We start from the raw sequence: 25,396 nt of genomic DNA on the forward strand, positions 1-25,396 counted from the left end.
CTTTCTCACGAGGTTTCCGAGCTCTTCCTTTCTAATCGTACAAGCGCTCACACTCTTTCCTCCTCAGTCGACCTCTACTTTACGTGCAACCTGGCTCACTATTGTATGAATAATACACTTTTCGTTGTCATACGGGAAACAACGTAATATGTGAGTCGATGTCCTCGCTGGGAAATTCAAAACAATTTTGTTGATTTTAACGGGATTGTACTGCAGAGTTTCCGGTTATAAGAAGTTCGAATGAGGACGCGTATAAAAGGCCAGCCGGCCAAATCGTGCGTCCGGCATCTAACCTTGCATTCCAGCGTTTTTCTTTTAACGACGCAAGGGCGCCGATGACCAAATAGCGCCAACACGTCTAACCTTCCAGAGGCGGGACAGTTGCTGGAAGCGGTGACGGATGCCGTAATGGTCGAGGCGCAACGCGTCTCCAGTGAAGGTCCCTTCCAGACCGACCAGGACCCCATGCTGGCGGTGCTGCAGAAAAACGACGACACCGGAGGAACCACGATGAGGATAATTGACCAAAGCCCTGGCGACTCTCCAGACCATGCAACACCATCAGTAGGTAAGAGGAGTCGCTACAGCATATGACCATGGCGGTGGTCAGGTTACAGATACAACGGAAGGTGTTAAGGAAGTGTTGGTATCTACGGCCCGTGAAAGAAGGCTAAATATGGCAAGGTTAAACACGCTGAGGGAATTCAGTGAGGGGGGCTTACCTGTGCTCCTATTCAGTCCTCATGAGTTGAATGGAATATCACAGGTTAGGCGAGGTTAGGAGAAGAGATAAAGCTGTTAAGGTCATAAATTGCATGTACAAGTTTAAGGTAGTTCAAATCTTTGCGCCAATGTATAGCTTTGGAGATCAGAGTACTAAAGGCTTTCGACAGGATACAGTATTGGCAATCACTGAGGCTAGAATTCTGTAGAATATAGCAATGGGAGTATTTGGCCATGTAGTCGGGAGGTAGGTAGGCGAACGGACAGTGGAAAACTATAGATTAGGTATCCTGAATAGCTGAAGGGACGTAGGGCTCGGAGAAAGAATACGTTCTTCCTCATACAAGCGAAGGCAGTGACATAGAAAAGCTCGTGGTGAAACTAATAGTAAATTTGGCTTATTTTTCAGCGCCAATGTGTGCATTCTGCATGGTGTTGAAGCTTTAGGCAACGCCAAGAACTGTGATCACAGGATGGGAAGGAGCAGAACTAGGCTAGGTGTTAGATTAAAAAGCGTGAAAGGTCGCCATAATTACAGACAATAAACACCGCACAGATGTTCGAATAACAATTCTAGAGAACTTGGGTTGTCAACAGAAGAGTAAGAAAAAGTAGGCAGTTCGATAGACAGCCTAACCATAGTAACCGCCGAGTCAGTTACAGAAGCAGGAGGATGAGGACCTGGTAAAGAACGCAGTACACAGGAAGGAAGCAGCAAGGAAGCAGCAAATCTAATTGACAGAATATACAGGAAGGAAGCAGCAAATCTATTTGGCAGAATTATGAAAAAGGGCAAACATAATCAAGAATATCCACCCGTAAAAATACAAACAACTAAAGAAATTACACGGGGCGGCAGTGTAAGGTCGACGAAAAAAAAAACGATGTCTAGAGACATAGTATCGAAAAAATTGGCCGCGTATCTGCTCCTTTCGTTGCAAATGTCGTCAGAAGACGATAGTCTTTATCGACTTTTGCCAAGTAAATGCCCCCCTTCGCTTTCCCGCTCACCTCTCATGTTGTTCCTCTTGCGTCGCGCTCCTCCCAAGGTAAAGACGCCAAAGGTTTGCTTAAATCATTTTAAATTTCCCGCGTTCCACTGCTCCAAACCGGGTGTCTCGATGCCAACGCTGCCGTACGGCGAAGACGCGTGTGAATCGAGGCACCCTACTTCAACGTTTATAGAACCGCGTTTCCCTAGTCCACGTGCGTTCCCAGCAGAACGTGGGACCTATCTAGCGAAACCATTCGTAACTCTTGCCACTTGATTTCTTCAAATGCCACCAGAAGCAATATGGCGCGAGCAACAGCAGGCGACGGCGGAGTGATATTTTTTTCTTCCGTTGATGAAGTATTTAATGTCGCCAAAATCAAACATGTACGATTTTTTATAAAGGAACGCTGCAAATATAACTTCTGTATTAATTTGTTGTCTTATATATGCGTAATGGCTTGTTGTTCTTCAACAATATTGACAAGTATGAACATTACACCGGACTTAGACGGGCACATTTAGCTTTGACTATATAAGACGATTGCGCAGGCATTGTTTTGCTTTGGCCGGGTGGCTGAATCGAGTCACAGACAGACAGACGGACAGACAGACATACAGACAGACCAAAATTACTGGGTTTAAGTAGCCCAAGAAAGACTATTGTCTTTAATAAGAATAATGCTTACAGCGGGCATGCTAACGCGGACTTACTACAGCAGCAGCAGGCCGGGAAACAGATTTGAACGACAAAGCCTGGATCTTGAGGTTTCAGCAGTAGGGAAAGAGGGAAACCGCGCTCGCAGCAGTGAAGGCAAGTAAAAGTGGCGGTGAAAATGTAATAACCGCTAATCTACTAAAAAAAATACTTGTAATGGCGTACTGGAATGCTGGAAAATGTTTCCCACAGTGCCCGAGAACATTACAATCTGGACAATTCCAGCCTCATTGTAATTCAGAAATGATGATATCAAAGATTAAAATTACTCAGCTATCGGCATATTTCTTGTTCTATCCAAGTTAATCGCCTTTAACTCCCCCTACCTCCCCCGATTTTGAACATTGTTAGAATACACTAGATTTAGAGAATACTGCTCTACAACAGGCAATGTTCATGCCATCAAACTCATAATGGAAAAATTCGCAGAGAGTAATAACCCTGTGTACATCGGAAGTTACAAAGCACAAAAAAAACATGGTACAGTAGATATAACCGAAGTGTTGTAAGACTTGCGAGGACCGGGAGTTAGCGGAAGTATATAGCGCTCTCGGATTCGGGAGACCTATATAGTGCTCTTGCTGGACAGACCCCATAGATCCGCGGGCAGGATAACCTGTATATTATTAGTAAAATGCTCGCAGTCAGGATTGACGTCAGAGAAGAGGATACCATTTCGCTACAATTATTTGTGAAACGTATTGCAAAGGTGTTAACGCAGCTTGATTGAGGGATTCAAGAATACCAGTCAATAGAAAATAGCTGAACTACTCAAGATTGGAGCATAACGTTGTCTTAATTTGGAAAGACCTGGAGAATGCTAAAGTAAATGCACTGAGAGGGATAAAACGTAGAGTTAAAATTAAACATTTCTTCAGTGGAAGTGGTGATGTTGAGTATGATGATGTAACCCCGGAGACGGCAGATGCCGTCTCGCAGAAATAAATGTTTTCTCAGCTGGTGGCCTTCATTTTAAATTCGATATGCACTGAGATCGTCTATTGTTGTGAGGGCCCTCTATAAGACCCTCGGCCTGCCTTCTTTCCATTAGTGCTTTGATTGCTTTTAAAGTGAGACAGTTTGACTAGAGGTTCGTAATTTTTTTATTTTCGTAATTTTTGTTTGCGTTCTTACTGACTTTTTCATGGAACCGCAGTTGGGTTAACTCCAACGGTTTCTGAAAGATTCGCTGCTGTGTGAACTGCGTCGGCCGCGCTACGGCCACACCGCCCTCTTTATGGAAATTATAAGCAATGCCGATTCTATTTAGAGACCTTTTGCACTCTCTTGTTGGCCAGTATGCAGGGGCGTGTGAACTTTCCTGCGGCTGATTGGGCCGTTAAAACGTTAGGCGTGTGGAGTTTATCCGGCTCATACAGGTTTTGTATTTGTCCTCACGAAAGACAGTAAAACCGAAAGAAAACAAGAAACCGCACGTGTGCGCGTGTATATTTTCACAATAACCTTCGATCAAGGCTATAAAGAAGTGCGCACGTTCGTTGAAACTTTTGTGTCACCTCGACTTCGCAGGTCGTCCACCTTCGCGGTGCCGGATCGCTCATAATTTTTTAGGCGAAACGTTAATTACTTACGGAACACACCAATAAAACGCTCATCGCTCATTTTTATTCAAGGGGACGCGTGTTGAGAGAGGGATTGTGGAAAGAGTACGCGCGCCTGGTATCAGAAAATAATACAAGAACATTCCAGGCCGAAGGCTGCGGAGGGGCGCATGGAAGGAAAGTTAAAGGGACCCTGCAGCACTTTATATAAGCGCTTTCACTTGTTTCTTCGCGTCTGGAACCACTACGAAAGCTAAAGTTATCGCCAGCACGGAGCGGCAACGCGTGATTTGCTGGTCGCCCCAGATACGCCTTCCATTTGTGCTGTATTTTTTGTGTTTTTTAAATTTGATATCGGAAAGGGTTCAGTGCTGCAACTAAAGGAAAATCCGCCAACACCTGGTACATGGCCTTAGTGACTTAATTCGAGCTGTCGAAGAACGTAAAGTGCGCGAAAGAGAGAAAAATCTTTTGACCGAGTTTACAAGTTATCTGATGGGCGTAGGCCAGTAATTTTTGTCTAAGGTACTTTGCGACCCCCTAATTTAAATACTGGGTGTGATGGGTGACTACGTTCTGCAAGCATTTAAGATTTCAAAAACAGTTGAAAAAAATGTTGCAAGGTCGCTTTAAGGCGGCACGCAATAAAAAAAAATTGTGCACCCCTCCGTAACGGCACACCTTGCTTCCCTTTAAAACCACACAAAAAGGCAATGGCCGTATCCAAGTTCACTGCGAGTACATACCTACAAGGTGGAGCCGACTTTAAAATGCCAAGACAATTCCAACCCCCTTGAAGGCATTATAATGACCTGATTTTTGAAACTTTAACACTCATATTCCAATTCCCTCTTGTGACAGGCAACATACAGAAAGCTTGAAAGATCACAACAAAATGATTCTTTTAGTTACAGATGATTTAACGCCCAGTCCTGACGCTGTCGCCTTGGAGATTTCACCCGTGACCACGGCTTCGTGCCCAGTAAGTCCTGCGGACTTCGACTCACCTGTGTCTAGCCCGACGCCCACATCTTCCTCGGACCTCCACGACCCTGAAGTGTCAGTCCCCAACTCTCCTTTGTCAAGCCGCACTTCCTCGTCCGGAACACACAGCTCTGGCGCATCCGAAGGCCAACCCGAGAATTTGGAGTCACCGGAGATTGTGGGCGATGGGCGAGAGAAGCATGTGATCATCGACTGCTCTCCCGAACATCGGAAAGGCCACAAGAAGCACAAGGGCCAGAAATGTCGCAGATGCAAGAAACGACGCAAAGGCCACAAAAAACCCAGCCAGCCGGAACCCAGGTACACATCTGTTCGCCGCTTTTAAGCGTCACTATTGCCAATTAAGCTTTTCTGACGAAATGCGGTACCAGTCAACAGGAATTAAAAATCGATCCAGTATTTTTTGGAGCCATGGAGAGGAACAGAAAAGCTGAGGCGCTTGAGTTAGACTAGTAGAGTAAGGGTAAGAAAGGTATCGTGTAAAAAAACCTTTAAAATCTCTGAAAACACCCAATTTGCTATGAAACGCACATTCGCACCCTTAGTGCTTGTTAGTGGAAACAGAATAACATACTTTTCAGAAACTCCTTACGGGCTGAAAAACTCCTGGTTATGTGAGTGGGTGGGCGTGATAGTCATGAATTTAGACTTTTGCGACTATTTGCCGACAATTGCGTTCTGTACAAACAAATAATTAGTGAGAGTTACGTTACTCAACTCAACACTGACTTGGAACCTGTTCAGGATTTATGCACCCTGCGGAAAATAAATTTAGATAAAAGAAGTGTATTCACGTTTATTTACAAGGAACGGGAAGCCGATGGAGAGTGAGCACCTTTTAAACAATGAACGTCTAAAAGAAGCCTCCAGTTATAAATATCTAGGTGTAGTGTTTTCATCCGATTGCTCATGGAATGCACGTGTAAGCGGCCTGGTGGAGAGAGCTGGAAGGGCGCTAAATTTTACGCAACGCAGCTTAGGATCTTTAGAGCAAACCATACTCTACTTGACGGGATCAAGTCGACGGCCTATTTGACACCATGTACTTGAACACGCCAAGTGCAATAAGACGGGCGACTGAAAGGCATACTGGACATGTCTTCGACCTGCACTGGATTATGCCGGTACCGTGTGGATCGTTCGCAGGTCACACCGATTGATGAACTACAGAAAATTCAAAACGGGCCGGCTAAGTTCGTCCTGGGACAGCTTAACAGGCGGGATAGGTGCAATCAAATTGAATACGAACTTGGGTGGGAACTGCTTTCCTCGCGTCGACGAAAATTGCAGTAAAGATATCCTTTCAGATATCTAATAATAAAACAAGAATCAACACAATATACCTTAATGAACGCCATTACACTTCATATAGAACTACCATGTTTTCAGAATAAGGCTATTGCGTATCAGGATGGACATATTCACAAAATCTTTTTTTTTGTTTGAACCATTAAAGAATCGAAAAATGTCTCAAGCGCAAATGTGCAGGAAAAATGAAGATATTGTATGTTAATACCGTAACCCGTCTGTAGTAGTAACTTCGGGCAATGCGAGGTAATCTCTACATAAATAAACAAATAAATAAATAAATAAATAAATAAATAAATAAATAAATAAATAAATAAATAAATAACTAAATAAATAAATAAATAAATAAATAAATAAATAAATAAATAAATAAATAAATAACTAAATAAATAAATAAATAAATAAATAAATAAATAAATAAATAAATAAATAAATAAATAAAAATTAACCTTGCCTTCCAATTTTAGGGGTGTGCCTTCCCGAAATAGCGCTTTGGGGAGCACCCACATGGTGATGGACATGTACTCCGAAGTATGAAGTCTCTAGTTATAGCAGTTGGACGTCGATGATTTATTCCTTAAGTTAGTCAGTCGGTCGTTCGGTCGGTCGGTCGGTCGGCAAACAATCGGGCACTTATTTTTACAGGTATACATAGTAGCAGTAATTGACGAGGCCCGGGTGGGCGACTCCCGGGAAAGTACGGGTGCTTCTGGTGCTGCATAAGCACGTTACTAAAGCGATGGTTTGGGCTGCAGCTGGTGTGAAATCATGCGTACACGTCTTCACGCACACCCAGGATGCAGCGGCGTGACAGTCTGCCGATGCCCACGAACACCGAAGCGGTCATCTACATGTGCGGCTTCCTGCTCACCCTCGTCGTCCTTGCGGCACTGGCGGCCTCCACGCGGCATCTCTTCAAGCAGAGGGGTGAGCACGCGTGGCGGCGTTGAACCGACTGCCACGCGTCGCCGGCGAACCGTATAAAATGGCTTTGGACGCCGTTCTAAAACTCTTCCGCTAATGAGACTTCATTTTGCTTTATTTTTGAATAGTATACAGTATCATAGGTATTATGTAGGCAAAATGACAAAAAAAAGTATTATCACATTGTAAATACGCAGCCTGCCACCTTTTTGCATTACAAAATGTCCTCAGTAATTTGGTCTAGGAACACTTCGACCTCTCCATTTGGCACTGGCTGGATTAATGTCATGGTGCGAGATGAACCCACGAATGTACGTTTCGCAAGTCTTCCTTAATTACTTTGTAAACGGCTCAAACGTGATCGTTGTCGAGTGGAATTCTATAATCCCGGGAATCGATTGTTTCACTTAGAATGCTGATTTTTATGTAGGTAGAAAGAATCGTTCAAAAGCTGGTGGGTATTTTACAAGAAACAAGGTGGTGGGTATGTGTTTCGCTTATTCGTCGATAACGGATGTTTCGGCCGGCAGTTTTACCGAGCATGAAAGAGTGCCTAAATTTTGGTTAGTTGAAGCATGCGTACAAACCAGTTGTAAAAGAAGGGTATTGGGATCAGGTCGTACATTAGGAAGAAAATCATTTTGTTTTTGCGCGGAGACTTTACCGAGAAGCGTCGACGTACCTCTAGCAATTACCTTTGGAAGCTAGGTGTACGTGTGGTACTTGATGGAAGCAAGGAGTAAAAAAAAAAAAAAAACTCCTGGAGCACTCAAGACCGCTCAGGTGGTTTGAAGGCGAAACCCTTGCGGTAGTCATTAAAAACTTCATGTCCTATTTATTGCTTTTGTATCGATGTCTTCTGCGGGAACTTCTTAGACAGACCCCTTTTCTGCTACACCATGTTTGCGGCTGTTTCTTCGCTTTTGTTGCTTCGTCTGATGCTGCGTGAATTATAGCAAGAATGACACACAGCACGTCTTCTCTATAACCTGGTTTATGTGTGGCTGGTGTGCATCTGTTCCACTCCCGTGGCGTATGTTCCTGTTTTACATGGAAAGCAATATTCTGCAACTTTTACGTGTACTATTTACATCTTTGTGAATTTAATGATACGGGCGCAGTGCCCTTCGCAGCTATTGATTACTTCATATTTTTCGAAGCGGGTATGAGCTACGAATAGAAGAACAACTGCGGCAACTGGTTTGGTTCAACTGCTGGCAACGTCAGGAGAGAGCGCAGTGGCAGTGGCCTGCAATTGATGGGACGCGGGTTTCAATCCAACCTCATCGCATGTGTTTAAACGCTAAATATTTAAGTTCTTCATTCTCTGAAAAATCGCCATTGTTGTTACCCGGTCAAGAAAAGAGCCGTCGCTTTTAAAAGTAAATAAATAAAATGAAACATTTTTGATGTGGTGGGTTTGAACCTGGTTCTGCGTACTAACATCCCTGTTTTCTACGAACTGGCCTATCACCGCACTTTGCAAACGTACAGCACAAGTTGTCGTCGTTAGTGGCACATACACACTTTGGGGATTGGCCAGGAATCGGGAGCTTTGATGGGCAATGTGTCCGCTTCACAAAATTGAAAACTATGAATTGGAAACAACAAAAAAAAATATGTAGAGTAATGCACGTAGCGCGACACCTGAACGTGACGGCACGCGAGGATAGGTGCACACCAGCCGCGCAAAACCCTAATTTTAGGGAAGCTGTGACGTGTGGCATACGGTTTGCAGGCGCAATGTTCCCCGTAACACGAAGAAACTAAAGCAAAAACAAAAAAATCCCTGGCAATCTTCACTACCTCTCCTGTAACATCCCGCAAGGGCTAACAGTGTTAGGAATAAATAAATAAACTTGAAATTTGTGGAGGGAAGAAGCATGCAGTTTACCAGTTGAGAGATTGGAAGTCTCTCTCTTGCAACAGGGCGCGCGCTCTGATTAGCGCCACCGCCGGAGCTTGCTCAGGCGGTGGCGCCCTCTTTTGCGTTGAACTGGATTAAAGCAATAAAATGAGAGACAGACTCGCTGTAAGTTCTCTTCGTGTCACACGCCACAGCAATCTGAGAAGTATGCTAAGAAGTAGCGGGAGGCGTTGTAAAACGAGTGTCCCGGTGTGTTTTTTTATTATGCATTTTTGCCCATGAAGATGAAACGTTCTAGTGCGAGGCGTTGGAAAACGAGATGAGGTACCGCTTCGTCTTGTATATGTTGTTCTCTTCTCTGTCCTCATTCGTGTTATTTCGCGCTTCCCCAAATGCAATGTCCCGGTGCGTTCTTTTCGTACGCGTTACGTTCTAGAGCAAGGCACTGGAAAAGGGTGTCCCGGTGTTTTATTAGCGCGTCTACATGAGAATACGATGGCATGAGGCGACTACGACCCGAGACGCGGACACCCCCAGCCCCTAAGGTGAAGCACACCTACAAAAGGGACCTGCACGGTGTCGCAGTCTGTTACAGTATTTCTAACCAAAAGGTATACGAAAGCCAAGAATTAGATGCAGATGCGATGTAGCGGTACACGAGCTACTAAGTATCGCGTTCCTTACGCCTTAACCACGAAAGTAAGCTTAAGTGTCCCAATAAATTTTGTGCTTACGTTTAACAGCGACGGCCATTTTCTTTACCGGACAACAACTGCAACTTCAACAAAAACAACGTCAGTTTTTCGCGGAATGTGGCACTTAACGTTTTTGCCTTAAATGTTGCAGCACAACCGTAGAACACAGCAGAAAGTTTGATTGCGCTGCGTCACGTTAAACCTAATTGTTTTCTTCTTGCTTTTAAGAGGGGGTGAATTAGCATGCAATCAATGATCTCGTAAACAGCTTGTTTGCCCTAGGAAATATCCTCATGCCCCAATCTTCTTTCTTGCCGTTCATTTCCAGGTGTGCTGGTGGTTAGTCTCCGCACAGTCAACCCACAAGGTGAGTGTACGTGTCTCTGAAAGAGAGCTGGAGGAGAAAATCCGGCTCCGTTTCTTCTTCGACGTTGTTTTATTGTCGAGTTCATTGACAAACGCGCCTTTGCTTTCTTCAACTACATGAAAGAAAAATTTTTGCAGCCCAATAATGTCTGCTCTAAATGCCAGAAAAATAAATTTGTCGAAAGGTTCGGCAGCGTATCACACGAATTTACTTACATGAAATTTATTCGCTAGCCGATAGGCATATGTTCTTACCACCAACAGGTGGCGGAAGAAAAAAGGGCGTGTCGCATTTTTAGGTGTCGTACCGGCTTTACAACGACCCACAATCGTTTGCTAACTAACTTCGTGCGATCGTGTAGTGAGTATTTTTAATTTCCATTATTATTTGTGAGTATTGAAGGTTAATAGCCCGGATGTAAGTGACTAGAAGCGGCCGAAGCAGGTAGTGGCGTGCGCCTCCAGGCGGTACTCTCAGAGGACGAAGTGCCTGGAGACCAAGGCGTATCCCGGCGCGTGCACTCATTCTCGTGCAGCTGTAACGCAAATTTATTGTGTCGTCCAATTCGATGCCTGCATTTCTCAGCGAAGGTAGTGTAAGGGAAACGTCCTGTTCGAATGCATCTTGCTCTTTAAAAGTGAACTTGTATTTCACCCTCCGGATTTTGTGCATTTTTTAATTGTGTGAAGGGAGTGCTTACAACATATTTTTGTCCGTGCGGCTTGCGGGTTTTAAATTAGTTTATTATCTGTTTAGCTTGCATATTCGTCACAAATATAGCGGGAACACGAGCAAGAAAAAAGGCGACGAGGTCTCAACTGAAAGCCCATTGAATGTGTTCGTCTATGATTTTCAGGAAGGAGAAACGCCGACACATGTAAGGATTTGTCCGCTTCTACAAATGAAACCCAACTAATGACTGTCGTGCTAGAATACTTCATTTTATAGCTTCTTTTTCTGTGGACAAAAAAAGCCCGGGCCATGAAACCTCGGCGAGGCATGCAGTCTATACGCATTCTTGGCTCGTCGGCGTTTTTGCCAACGGGGATGAAACGACTGGGGACGGGGGCACAGGTATAAAGCTTTGCTGTAAAAGTCTCGTGTCGTGTCTCTAAAGCACGAGGCGTGCTAGCGCGAGGCGTAAACGAGCTTCCCGGTGTTATTTAGTGCGCGTTACGAAGCGTTCCTGAGCGAGGCGTAAACGAATGCCCCGGTGTTTTTTAGTGCGCGTTACGTTCTGTGGCGAGGCGTTAACGAGTGTCCCGGTGTTTTTTTTCGTACGCGTTACGAAGAGTGCCAGAACGAGTGTTGCGGTGTGTTAGTACCGGGACTACATGAGACGATGCTTACGACGACGACAGAAGACGCCGGCAGCACAATTCCCTAGGAGGCTTTGCCCCTAAATGATGATGATGATGATTAGTGTCTTTCCCTTTGAATCGGGGCGTCGGTTGTCAGCAACCGACTAAAGTTAGTTAGTTACTAAAACATGGCTATTAGGTTAGTTAGTTACTAAAACATGGCTATTAAGGCGACACCTGGTGTCCTGACAGCTGAACTCAACGGATTTAGCATCAGGTTAATAACGTTACATAGAGGCAGGCTACTTTAGTATTTCCATTCTTTTACTTGAAACATGAATTCAGCGCTAGACAAAGGCTGCACTAGATGCCCATGCAAGTCACGGAGCACACTGAACCAAGTGGCCAGTATTAACATAAGCTGCCCCGTCTGCGGTTTTTGGCTCACCAATGGATCACTTTTTTTAATCATCCTTATTAAATTTTCCAACCTTATACCATGGGCCAGGAACAACTGACATGAGGCAACACAAGCACACAAACGTTAGTTACTAATTGCATTGTTTACCAACGTGTTAGGTTAAATACCTGTTACTTTTACAAAAATACATTTTTTTATAAACGTGTTAGGTTAAATACCTGTTACTTCTATACGGGTTAAATCAATAGCTTCCTACACATGCATAAAGTAATAAGAAATAAAGAAATAAAAGTAATTGTACTGCCTGGGATGCGTCTTTTTTGGTTTACCCTTGGTTCAATTTTTTTTAATCATCCCTGTAGCATTTTTCCTGTTTACACCATGGCCTAGTAACCACTCCCATTAGGCAACACAAACACACACATTTTAATTCCTAAACGCGTTATTTATAGACGCATAAATTCTAGTTATTCTCATACGGGTCACATCAGTAGCTACCTAAACAGGCACAAACATGGACACCGAAATAAAAGTTATAGCATTTCCTGCACCCTTAACTTCCGCTGAAGTTGCGCCAAACCAAATTGTCCACAAAGAATAAAGGAGATCAAATGAGGCCCAAAACTCTATTTTTACTCGCGCACCTTGGTAGGTTTTTATTGCCAAAATGCCTGCTTGGCAGCAAAGGCCAGAGGAGACAAGAAATCACGTTTGTGGAGATGAGGACGCGCGTTAGAGAAAGTAATTTGGATACATTCTGCAGGTACTCTGGCACTACCATTCTGTTCTGTGGAGCTGAGCTTTTTGGAGCTAAACAAATAAATTCACTTACGCTAGCCAGTCATTCTGAAGACATTGAGTGTTTAGCCAACGTAGTCGGGTGACTATTATATGAATAAAAAATAAAAAATTGCTGCGGCTTAGCTCAGCTAACCTTGTGTATGCAAAGCAAAATCTTGGCTTAATCTGGTTGAGTCTTGGTATCGCTTGCCTAATTTTAGATGCGACTGCATCTCATTCACTCGCCTTGTATCTCCAAACGGCGTTGTCTGTCCACACCACTCCCCCTACACTATAAAAAAATAATAGTTAGCGGCACCCGGTTTCGATCCCACGACCCTGTGGGCGGAACGCGAGGTACATGGTGCTCTTCCCACTGCGCCACAAAACCGAGACAGAATCAAATGCTACGAACGCGCCTTATATCCTTGACTCATTCAAAGTACGTCAAGAAGCTGCTGATACAACGCATGATGGGGCAATGATTAACACTTGCAATAAAAGCAAAGAAGCTCCCACTTACAGCAACAATGATGGAGTAAAGGTCGTTGCGACAACTAAGCGCAAAGCATACCACTTAGAGAGATTGACCAAGATTGGCCAATAAAACATAATAATAATCATAAACATAATAATCATACGCGTTCCCGACACGTTTCACGCGATTTCAGAATCAATCCAACGGAAACACCAAGTGAACCCCACGATGCGTCGCATCGACACAGGGTTCCCTCGCGGGGACGTGCGCGCAATTTTTGATGTAGCTGTATTGCCGACCACGACTAAAAGACGCTTGAGAAGGAGGCCCCGGCCTCGCTTTCATCCTCTGCGAACATGACGTTCCTGTTTCACGGCGAACGCGGCCCAAAAGGAGTCACATACCCCGAGTCGACCAAGCGGCACATGCGTGGAAGGCGGCGGCTTTGGTCGGCTGCCGACCAGCTGAGCGGCCGTTCCCGTAGCGGCCGCCGCCGCTAAGTCGCAAAACGGCTTAAAACGGGGCCTTGTGCGCAGCGCCGACAGCGGGCCCGGCGTATCACGTGATGGGCTCTGAACGGGTGTTGCCGGGGGTCAAAAGGTCACCGTGCGAATCCTCTACGAAATCGCTGGACAAAAGTAGTTAAGCTTTGCTTTAAAACATTGGTTGCCGATTACGATGCTCCCTAAGGATATATCTGGGCGCAGCAGCAGTGTGCTGAGGCAGCACTCACTCGTGGGTTCTCTCGACGGTAGCGATGATGAGCCGCTGCGTCGGCGGCGCGAAGCGCCTCGTGCCTCGTGGGGGCACAGCATACTGCCCCCTACCCTCCCCCACCTTCGGAGAGCGCTGGCTCGCGCCGCTGAGGTGAACCGCCCTCCCATCCCAATTTCACGATACTCTCCTCCTGCTATTTCTTTCATCGTTCTCTTTTTCTTTCACTTGCCTTCGTTTTCTCGGTTACGCCGACGACCGGCTCAGCCCAGAGGCGGGCGCCAAAGGGCGGTGCCCTAAAATAAGCAATGACAATCATTAATCCGCACGGCTATTTGTTTCAATGCAGGGGTTTCCCCTTCCCTGGTCTGCGGAGTGTCCAAACTTGCAGGCCTGGCAAATCTGGCCAGCCTGTGTTCTCACATCATCTACACGGGGGACATGGACATCCTCAGCGACTACGTCGATTACACTCTCCTGCCCACCAGTGCGTGACACTTTGCTTCGCATGTGGCAACGGGATAAGTGCAACAAAAGACAACATGCCTAGAAATTTGTGCAGAGTTTGATTGATTGATTGTAGGGTTTAACGCGCCGACGCAACGCAGGCAATGAGGCGCGCCGTAGTGGAGGGCTCCGGATTAATTTGGAGCGCCTGGGGATCTTTACGTGCGCCGAAATCTCGTACACACGGGTGTTTTTGCTTTTCGCCTTTGTGCAGAGTTTCATTTGATTTGTTTGCAAAAACTATGGGAGATTGAACAGCCAACTGCGTTCTTAAAAGCTTTTGAGATTCTCATTTCGACCCTAAACGACACCGCGTGAAGCCCTCGAGTCTCGTTGGCCTGTAGTTGAAACAGCGCTGATGCGGCAGGCACTTCATTGAGGTGAATGTTTACGTGCCGTAAATGTAGGGTGAGGGGTGTTAATGTAATCTTTTTAAGCAATGAAAATTATGTACTTTAAGACACTGACACTGCGTTTAAAAATTTTGGTAGTTACAATGACTTGCCGGATCGGCCGGATCGGCGCATTAAACAGCAATAAATATTCATGGCACCTTTTTTTGAGTACTACAATAACGATTACCCAACACAGCATAAAACATATGGTCACTGTATATGCGATCTGTTTATGCAGTTTTACTCTTGTATATCATATTTCCAATCGTTGTTTAACCCGAAAGTGTTTTATTCCCAGCTACACGAAGATTTCGCTGACGTCATATCCGTCACGGAAGTGACGCCTGTATAACGAAGCAAGCGGGCTGTAAAGGGTGCACCTCTGCAAACAGGGTCTTCTTGCGGGGAAGCAACCCTTAGAACCAAGGGTTGTTCATTTTCGGGTTTTAGGTGCGGAGCACCTTAGTACCACACAATGTCCGTCCGCGTCCGTGTGCATAGCATGTACCACCGCAAAAAATAACACAGGCACCGGCAGAATTCCACCCTGTGTCTAGTAGACCAGACAGAGTTAGTGTCAGTCGTCTTATCCATTGGGCTAGGACCATGAGTTGGTACCCGAGAGTCAAACGACTTACTCCTTCGCCTGTAACATTGCGGAGTTCCTTAGGACCTCCCAATGTCTGTCCGCGTCCATCCGTGCGCACACCACCATCAGCGAAAATCAAGCGAAATTGAATTTGAGCCATGAGTTGCAGTTTCATTTAGGGAAGAATCAAGGTGCAACTCACAGCTCATATCGAATGACGGTCGGGGCGCAAATCGGATGTTACTCGGAGCGCAACTTGTAAGTCATTTAGAGTTCCCTTACTTCGCACCCTTGCCGTTATCCACGGAGTGGAGATGCTGTTTGTGCTTTTATATTTTAACACGAAAGCGTTTTATGCCGCGACACGCCAAGGTTTCTCTGACATCATATCCGTCGGGCAAATGACGCCAGTACACCTTTGCCGAAGCGACCCGCCAGCAGGACTTCCCTCGCCAAGCACACCCACAAGACAGCCACAGACCCGCAAATTACGCTCAGCTGCAGATTTCGCCGCACATTTCACTTTCATGCTCTACTATGTAGTACAGCGGGATCGACCACAGTTTTTTTTTCTCCAGATGCGGCCAACTTCGAGGCGTTCCGTCGGCTGGGCAACCCCAGTTCCAACGTGCCCCAGCTGCTGGCCTCGGTGCCCCTGGGTCCGCTGTTGCAGCGCCTGCGTGACGGCGTCCTCTGGAGACGCCTGGGAGCCGGCATGGCGCGCTTCGTCAACAACGCCACGGTGCACGGCGTCGAGCTGCGCCTATCGCCCGCCGCGGTCCTCAACGTCGACGTGCTTGTCATGATCGAGATAACATGCAAGGTGTTGATTTGCGCCACACTTTTTACAATCGCTGTCAATAAGAGGAGTGCGAGTGGTGGAGAAAGTGAAGCCACCTTTTAAATTCGCCACCACTCGAAATGCGGTGGGCATAGGTGAAGAAGTATGCCTCGATGGCATAATAGCGGATCATTTTTGCTTTCTCGAAGAAGGGCTGTTGTGAACTGAAAACTTGCAAGATATTCGCTGAATGTCCTGCTGCGTAGGAAACGTTAGGACAGTTTTAATGATTAAAGCTAAATCAATGCAGGTTTGCAGGTTTTTAGAGATACGTTTCTATCGGCATGATTGGGAGTCATCCAAGGTTCTCACATTGCAGATTCATCATATTGCGCTATAAGGAGGCACTTTGTACTATGCATCATCCAAATTTGCAAATTCATTAGATGGTCACACCAAATTCTTGAGGGGCGTAAAGTGCAAACATTCACTTTAAACGGAGGCAGAATGGGGGAGGGGGCGGTTACTGTGGCAGCCCTCGACATTGAATGCATCATGGTGTACAGGTGCCGTCAGAAGTATTTGGAGCACGAGAGCTGTGGCCGAACCGCATAGCAGCACCGTGTAGCTGCACCGGCGGTAAACGAAAGGAGCAGAACACACATGCGCGCCTGCCAACGGTGATAGCCCATCGGTAATTCTCAACCCACTTTCTTTACTCGGCTTCCAGCAAATTATTCGCAGCATGCTGGCCTCGGAGATGGCGCTCATAGCATACCCACATAAAAAAAATTAGAAAAGAAAAAAATTAACTTCAGATCCGCGCGATTGCGCCGTCTCTCCAGCAGCTCGCGTGCGCTGGAAGTGTGTGAGCGACGCTGCCAGATACCGCCTCTGCTATCAGCGCCATCGCTGAGCCCAGTATGCCGCGAATAATTTGCTCGTAGCCGCTAAAAGAAGTGGGTTGAGAAGTATAGATGGGCTGTCACCGTCGGCCGGCGCGCATGAGTGTTCTGCTCCTTTCGTTTACCGCCGGTGCAGCTACACGGCGCTCCTATGCGGTTTGGTCACAGCTCCCGTGCTCCCATTACTTCTGGCGGCACCTGTACAATCATTTTTAAAGCGAAAGCTGTGCTAGTGGGACCGATGGCGTACTGTCAAAAAAACTAAAGCCTTTCTACATGGACCTGTTGGTGGACCGAAAAGCTTTGGGAAGATCTCCGGATACACAACGTTTGCGTGAAACCGGGCTTCTTTGTGCCAAACGGTGACTTGAAAATCACGAAAAAAGAATGGTTTGCATGAGGCAATACACGCATGAATTATGAAGGAGTAAACTAGTATACGTGTATCTCGTAAACCACGTATTGGTATTCATTTAGATCGTTCGTAGATGAGTGTGGTGCGTTCGTAGAAAAACGAACCCATGCGAACAATGGTCGCATGGGTTCGTTTTTAGTTTCCCGTTGGATCTTTGAAGGTTTTCGCGCACTTTCAGTGGTTAGACGCTCTTGTAGCTTTCGCGGTTCTCTCAACTTTCTTAAGAGGGGTTGGTAATAATTTGATGCAGTGGACGGCAGTGGAGCGATGTCCAGCTCGATTAATAATTAGCCGAGCCATGCTGTCTGCTGAGCCGTCTCCGTTAACGCTTATTAGTTAGTTCCCTCACGGTTGTGGTTTAGGATTTCGGGCACGTAATCGACTTCGTCTTTGTGGTTGGCGGTTGCAGCCGAGGTCACTCGTGGACTTGTTTAGAGGGGCACTGACACAAAAATTTTGCATCTTGTTTTTTTTTGTAGCCATAAGTAGCTAATGACCAGTTTATCCCGCGTAGAAACCCTATTTGCTTCAGCACCCGCCGCGGTGGCTCAGTGGCTAAGGCATTGCGCTGCTGAGTCCGAGGTCGCGGGTTCAATTCCCGGCCGCTGAGGTCGCTTTTTTGATGGAGGCGAGAAGCAAAAATGCCCGTGAGCACGAGATTTCGGCGCACGGTAAAGATCCCCAGGTGGTGAAAATTAATCCGGAGCCCTCCACTACGGTGCGCCTCATCACCTGCGTTGCGTCGGCGCGTTAAACCCTACAACCAATCATTTGCTTCAGAGCGCGATGGTTGTTTAATTAAAGACGTTTTTAATGCGGCCAGCCTTAGTTTCATTTTCAGTGGGTGCCCGAAAGGCTGGGTTTGGTATAAACAAAGCGTCCCACGTGACTGCCGGGCGGATATCACAGCAGAGCTGCCGTAGCACTGTCGATTCCGCGTCGGCGGCAGTTTCTGCTAATGCCTTTACGTACTGATCTCGTGAGCCGCTTGATTAAAGAGCGACCTGGACATAATGCAGGCGCCGCGAGTGAAAATTGCTGCCGCGGCTAGAGAACGACGCGTGACGCTGGAGACAGTGGGTGGGGAGACGCGCGCTGGGAGCACCCGGCCGGTCTGCCTATACAAGTCTGCCTACCGATGTGTTAGGCCTGACACTGCGGCGGATATTGGATTGCCGCTCTCGTAAGTGGTGCAGAAGACGATCTTTAACGCAATTCGCCGGCGCATCATTAACTTCTTTCTCGTATGTTCCGATTTGGTGGTTGGGGCTTGAGTCCCATTTCGTGCAGCGATAAGAGGCTATCGCTCAAGCTACCTGCGGCAGCCTGCGCTACTTCGCGGCCGTGGCCGCCACCTGCGCAGATACCGTGCGGCTCGGTCAGTGCGCTTTTCGAGTCCCTGGTGCGTTTTTGCGTCCAGTGTAATAAAAAAACAGTGAAAATAGTGCCCGGAATCGCTGTATAACTTAGGCCGCGGCCAGCTGCCGGATGAGCCAACGAAACCCCAGGGTCTCCACCGCCAACGATCGGGTCATTCGTTACTCGAGAGCGAAAGTTGTGACCTCCGATCAGAGCGGCGAGCCGGTGGGAAATGCCGGCAGTGCGGAAGCAGCCAACGTAAACTTGTGACGTGTTTGGATTTAGTTTATTTACTTTACATCCAGCAAATATCGATTGCGCGAGGTCTTCGGCTGGCTGCTCGGTTGCGTTTGCACAGTTTAAAATTGATTTTAAATATGTTATAGGCTGTATTTGGGCTAATAATTTGCAGATGCTGTATGTGTGTTCACACCAATCTATCTCCGAAGTCATCTGGCCTTCAAAAGTTTGTGTCAGTACCATTTTAAGATCAAAAGCCGTCAGACAGATTTTATCAAAATGCCAGAAGATCACCAATATGGGTCACAGGTATTAACCACATCCACGCAGCGCTTTGCACTTCTCTAACCGCTGCAAGCAGATGTGTTCATGATGTCAGTGAAGCCATCACAGTCCGCCTGAGGGGCTTCGAATGCATTAAACAGCATGCACATACCGTGTTCTAGCCCGCAGAAGCGCCACAAACGGCTGAACCCTTTGACAAGACGTCGGGGGAGGCTTTGTAAAGATAGCTCATCCCCTACATGATATTCCGCTCAAGATATTGGAGGCCAGTGGCTCTACTTATGTTGCATTTACGGTTTTAGTGCCCCTCCGGCGAACTTCTCAATTAGAAGGTTCTGTTCTTTGTCACAGATGCGGCTTCACGTACAAGAGCCGTCAGAAGTAATTAGAGCACGACAGCTGTGGCCGAACCGCATTGGAGCGCCGTGTAGTTGCGCCGGCAGTAAACGAAAGGAGCAGTACACGCATGCGTGCCTGCCAATGCCGATAGCCCCTCTATACTTCTCAACCCGCTTCTTTTAACGCGGCTTCGAGCGTTACTCGCAGCAATCTAGTCTCGGTGATGGCGCTGATGGCGGCAGGCGCGCATGCGTGTTCTGCTCCTTTCGTTTACTGCCGGTGCAACTACATGACGCTCCCATGCGGTTCGGCCACACCTCCCGTACTCCAATTACTTCTGACGGCACCTCTACGTTGTTGAACCAGGTTGGCTAATATATTATCCCTCCTGAAATAGCTGCGTAACAAGCCGTTTCAAAGAAACAAAAACACGTGTCACACATACTGTTTGTTTAGATTTATATAGCGTTTTTGTGTAAGCAAATTTGTATTTTGCCTCGGAAACCATTTTGTTTTCTGCCAAAGGCTCTACATAGTGCAGTGATGAAACGTAACGAAAATCCGCGCCATCGGTTGATTTACCCGCTACAAGGCTTCTTAACTCAAATTAGGTAATTTAAGAAAACTTAGTTGTCGCTGTCACTGTCGACCAGAAATAGCCTTACATTTTTACTTAGAGACCGCTCAGTATATTGTATTAAATGTTTGCAAGAAGTCATTACGTGATGACCTGTCTTATCCTGCAGTAACACAGGTGACTGGTGTGCTTTTCTTTTCTTAATACATCAGTTTCCTGCGATGAAAGAAAAGCTTGCTTGAAGTTTTTTCGTGTGTGAACAGACGCATAACTGCCTAAGAGGCTTACACTACATTCAGTAAAGAAGAATTTTTTTATTTCGAATAAGTACAGAAATATGGTTGCCTGTATTCTATATAAAAAAATGTCAATTTCGATCCTCGTGAAAAGTGTGAGCGCTTTAAAGTTAGGCGTTTATCGAAAATGAGCTTTAGTGATTGTCAGTGTTTGTTCCAACACGCAGTGTGTGTGGTGCCCTATCGCTGACGCTTGATGAGCTTCCGTTCTTAGTCTTGTGGAGCCGCTGTGATGTCTCTATACAGAACATCCAATTGCAATAGGGTATAATAACCGACAGGAAGGCTACACAAGACTACGCTTATCAAATGTGAATAAATGTTTAGTGCTAAATGTTACCAATAAGCAGCAACATATAAACAAACATTAACCCGGGCGGCTAGCAAAAACGAGGCATTATTCAGGCGATGGGTGGTAAAAATAATATAGTGTTAAGTTTTGGTGTAATAAGGCATTTTCGTATCTGTTGTTTGAGCCAACTGAACCGTCCTTACGCTCTCCATTGAACTGCTGTTGTTCTTCCCCAGGAAATGAAGGATAGTGACCCAGAATCTATCCTGTTCCTCCGACTTCGCTACGACATGCTACTGGCGAACCACAGCATCATGGAGAGGCTTGTCGAGTACGTGGTCTTGTGGGGTGCTTATTTACACTTGGGCATTCTCCAATGAAACGCCATGTCGTCGGTGTCCATCATCAGCCAAATATTTCTTATTGAGGGGAATAAAAGTTCCCTCCTGAGAGCGACGGAGTGGGCGAACTGGGACAAGAAAATGTATCTACTTGATAGCAATAAGGATGAATGCACTACAAAAAAAAAACCATTTTCCGGGAAGTACTATCTGATTCTCGGAAACCTTTCCAAGATGAAAAGGTCGTGAACAATAATGCTCTCGCGTTTCACAGGTATTAAGTAGTAACTCTAGCATTAAAATTTCAAACCTTGTAGGTCCCGGTTCGAGGTGCGAAGCTAGTCTGGCGGCCGAAGCGCGACTCGCGGACCGGGCTGGGTTGGGCGTTGGATTTGGGGTAGGCCCGAGTCCGTGAACACCAGCGCACCACACGACTTATTTAAATAAAAAAAGCGCTGATTGAAGTCACCTTCCCCAGGCAATGATCAACTCAACACTTAAGTTATTTCTATCAAAGAGCCTACCAAAAACCAGAGGTGATCAGTCAGTCACCGGCCTTCAAAAAAATGGGCGTATAAAATCAGATTAGGGTGCTGGAAGTTTAATGCAATGCGTGCAATCAACAAACAGACACCCGGGCTTTGCATTCCTTCATGCTTTTAAAGTGATTTTAAGTTTTTTTGATAGGAGCTGTAGCGGCGTGCAGGCGGAGATAAGTTCATTAAAGAGACACTTAAAGGGACCCTGCAACACTTGCCATCGACTACTAGTAATATATTTTGGGATAAAGTCTATTGTCCCAGAAATCTCCTCCCGCAAGAATTGTGAAAATCCGTTCACAATTAACGAAACTACGCGCGATGAGAAATCGCGCATAATCGTTCCCTCTCAACTCGACCGCGGACAATGCGACGAAAGCTGCGCGCTCTCTCCCGGAGAAAAGGGGGGGGGGGGGGCGGCTCGCGGCGTTTTCTTCGGCGGCCTTCGATATATCACATGCCAGGTAGTTTTCTCCTTTTCTCCGCAACACGGAGGGGCCTATTTCCGGTCTGGTGCCACAAAAAAGCAGGCATGGGTGCCTGCTCGCAAGTGCGCGCACGGGCTGGTAGGGCGTTTTTGAAGCAATAAACGTTTGTAGTCGAGTGGTCCCGTTGAAAGGGAAGTATTGAGCTCATCACTCAAACTCCGCGCGCACTCAAAACACAAAAGAAACCGCAAAACTGTGCCTACAGGTTCAGGCATAGAAGAGGTTCGTACACAGCGATGACGACGACGAAAATGGGAGAATCTAGCCGCGAAGTTGACCAGTGACAGCCGATCGGGGGCAGCCATGGCCTATGTGACGTCCCTTAGGCCATGCCAGGGGTTGCATAATGAAGACAACTGAAGAGAGAGCGGTTGGTTTTTTCGCGTCTTTCACATCGATTTGCGCGCTCACCGCTTCATGTGCACGTGTAATATATGGCTCAGGTATTCCTGGCAGTGTAATCTAAACGTCGCGCAAGTTTACTTGCACTGCTGAAAGAGTGTTGCAGGGTCCCTTTAAGTGAATTTGTGAAGCTTTCGTTTTTGCTTGCACTTAGTAGACTGGCTCAAATAAACACACTTTTCATAGTTTATCCGGGCGATAAAGCAGAATTTGTTTTATAAAGCCCGAAATAAGAAAAAAATTAAAGCCGTTCCACTCAATGTGAAAGCTGTCGGAAGTGCACAGCAGTGATTCGCCATAATGGGCTGTACCGCCGTTATCCGCTTACTGCTAGCACCCCACGCAATTCAAATTTCTGGCCTTCGCAGTGTTCGCACGCCCCCTGCCTGAAACTGCGCCAGCGGGAGTTCTGTTCTCTTTGTGTTTTTCTCCCCGCACGTGCCAACGTTGCACTGCCACATTTTGCGTTTGTAAAAACCAACCCAACGGGCGTCCTTAACTAAAGGAACGCGGGCGCTACCAGTTAATTACGTATATTTTCCCTCAAATGTACCTGTAGTTTTCTGTCGCTAAACAACTCTAAAATGTATGACAAGCGCCACTGCGTTTCACGAGTTTCTAACGGTTATGACTACATGAACCGCTTGGCTTTCGAAGCCTCTCGGGTACGCCGCGTACAACAGCGTTACACCAGGACGGCGCCTTGCTGCTCCAAACACTTTGGTCGAGCGAGTGAGGTAGGACGACAAAGCGAGCGCCTAAAGTGCTCTGCACTGAAACGTACCCTACCTGGTTTGCGGCGGCCGCACCAACTAACAGCAGTGACGTCATTAAAAGGTGCTACGTGATTGGCCGATGTCCAAGATTACAATTCAAACACGTTTCGGTTTCGGTTCGGCGAAACATGCTTGGCCTTCGATGTTATCGTTGGATGGGCGTTCTCGATATCTCAGTAATCGGTATACCACGCTTCTGCCATGTTGTCGGCTGTAAAGTGCCTAAGGTAAGCCTACCAGGACGGCTTGGAATCGTAGCAGCCATTAGCCGAGGCCTACGCAGTGGATGAATGCCCTCCGCGTCACCGCAGACGCTGAAATGCGATGCGTTTTCCCGCCATTTTTGGAACTTGCCTGGCTACTGCCTGTATTGTAAAAAGCATGTTCGCACCATACAAAGGGTCTGGTGATTCTAGCCCATTCCCACGACCGCAAGCAGTCGGTGCTGATGGGAACAGCACGCCGAGAACTCGCTAGTGCGTCAGTGTCAGTCTGCGCGCATTCTGCGAACTCACTGGAGGAGAAATGAACTTTACAGCTCAAAAACGAAGTGTAGAAAACATCGGCTGGAAACGAAGAAATCAACCTAAAAATACGGATGCACTCCCTGGGATTCAAACTTGCCACTTGCAGAACAACCTACCTAGCGCTCCAGACCACTTTGCCACGAGCCAACGCGACAGTACAGGAAATATAACATATATAATGTATAGCCAGTTTGCGTTTTTTTAGTTGTAGCCTTTGAAGCATCTCATGACTATTTCTTGTATAGCGCTCGTGCAGTAAGCGTTCGCCAAACACCCTCTATATCTGTCTTGTGACTGCATTTATTAGACGAAAAAGCGTTCGCAGATGTGTGGTAGTGCTGCTGACCGCTGTGCTTGTTCACCCAGCGCAAAAAAATGCTTCCTGCTCCCTACTTTTGCGCTGTACGGTAAAAGTTCCAGTTGATTTTATTTCCTTAGTGCCTATATTAACTCCGGTGACTATTCTCCCGCCTACAGGTGGCTTTAGAGTTTCCTACTAGCATACCGGTTAGCGAAGCGTCGCGTGTGCGCTTGTGCAGCGCTTTTGTGGTACTACCTAGACTGGACTTAGGGCTTGATACAGTGTAGGAACCAACTAAAGACCCATTCTACCATTCACAAATGTGGCGTGGCCTAGTTTAAACTGAGTGAACGAATTGCGATGACCCGTTGGCGGCCGGCGGACTAAACGCTGGGTCGGCGAGCCGTGCCGTAGCGCAGTCAAGCCAAGCCATTCTTTTGTGACGTCATACGAAACGCCGCAGAAAATGGGGAAGGACGCAGAGAGGAGGAGAGCATTTTCGAATTGGTTTTGCTGGTGAATAAGTTCGCGTAAACGCAGCGAGAGTGGTCGAAACATGGCCTACAGACTCCAGACTACGAGTAGCTCCTAATTCCACAATGTAATTACTTCAGTGTCCCTTTAAAGGAATGCTTACCTACACCCCTACAACTGTCACTCTGGAGTTTCTAGAAATTTTGTTGGTATGGACGTTTCTGAATTTTTATACTGTTTTTTCAGCAAAAGGTCAGTTGATTTTAGAAATTCTGTAGACTTCTGGCAAGTTATCGGGATTACATGTCTTTTCTTGGTACTACTATAGTACTTTGATAAATATTTCACAAAAAGCCGTCACAAACTTGTGGCTCGTTTTCGCAGGCGTTAAGGCTCGTAAGAAACTATTCAAGAGTGAGCGTGTCGTATGTTACCACGTGCCCACCACCTTGCGGTGGTGCCTAAGGCGTTGTGGTGTGATTCAGTATACTTCACTTGCTTGATTCTGAGCATGGAAAGTTGCACTTCTGATGGTGGGAAATGGGATATAACGCGCTTGCCCGGGCTTTGTGGAGCGCAATAAACAAGCGAATGCACCCCAGTTTTGTTTGCAGCCTTTCGTCCCACAGCTTGTCAGTACCCAGAGCGTAGCTCAGTCGCGATACTACAAGCACGCAGGGACATGTCTGCAGAAGAAACTTTGTGTGCCAATTG

The 25,396-nt window shown here is 46.5% G+C and overlaps 1 protein-coding gene across 1 annotated transcript in view; it reads left to right on the forward strand.

Annotated features, from left to right (window-relative positions):
• Positions 1 to 408: 408 nt before the first annotated feature.
• LOC144164927 (uncharacterized) overlaps positions 409 to 25,396 on the forward strand; it is a 38,664-nt gene continuing 13,676 nt past the window's right edge. Inside the window, exons 1-7 of the mRNA XM_077695154.1 lie at positions 409 to 568; positions 4,978 to 5,299; positions 7,104 to 7,234; positions 10,122 to 10,160; positions 14,204 to 14,341; positions 15,924 to 16,168; positions 21,071 to 21,165. Coding sequence (XP_077551280.1) covers positions 409 to 568; positions 4,978 to 5,299; positions 7,104 to 7,234; positions 10,122 to 10,160; positions 14,204 to 14,341; positions 15,924 to 16,168; positions 21,071 to 21,165 — 1,130 coding nt within the window. The remainder of the gene's footprint in view (positions 569 to 4,977; positions 5,300 to 7,103; positions 7,235 to 10,121; positions 10,161 to 14,203; positions 14,342 to 15,923; positions 16,169 to 21,070; positions 21,166 to 25,396) is intronic.

Source organism: Haemaphysalis longicornis, unplaced genomic scaffold (genome assembly GCF_048455015.1).
Source record: "Haemaphysalis longicornis isolate Haplotype H1 unplaced genomic scaffold, Haemaphysalis longicornis Haplotype H1 scaffold_14, whole genome shotgun sequence".
NCBI classification, from domain to species: domain Eukaryota; kingdom Metazoa; phylum Arthropoda; class Arachnida; order Ixodida; family Ixodidae; genus Haemaphysalis; species Haemaphysalis longicornis.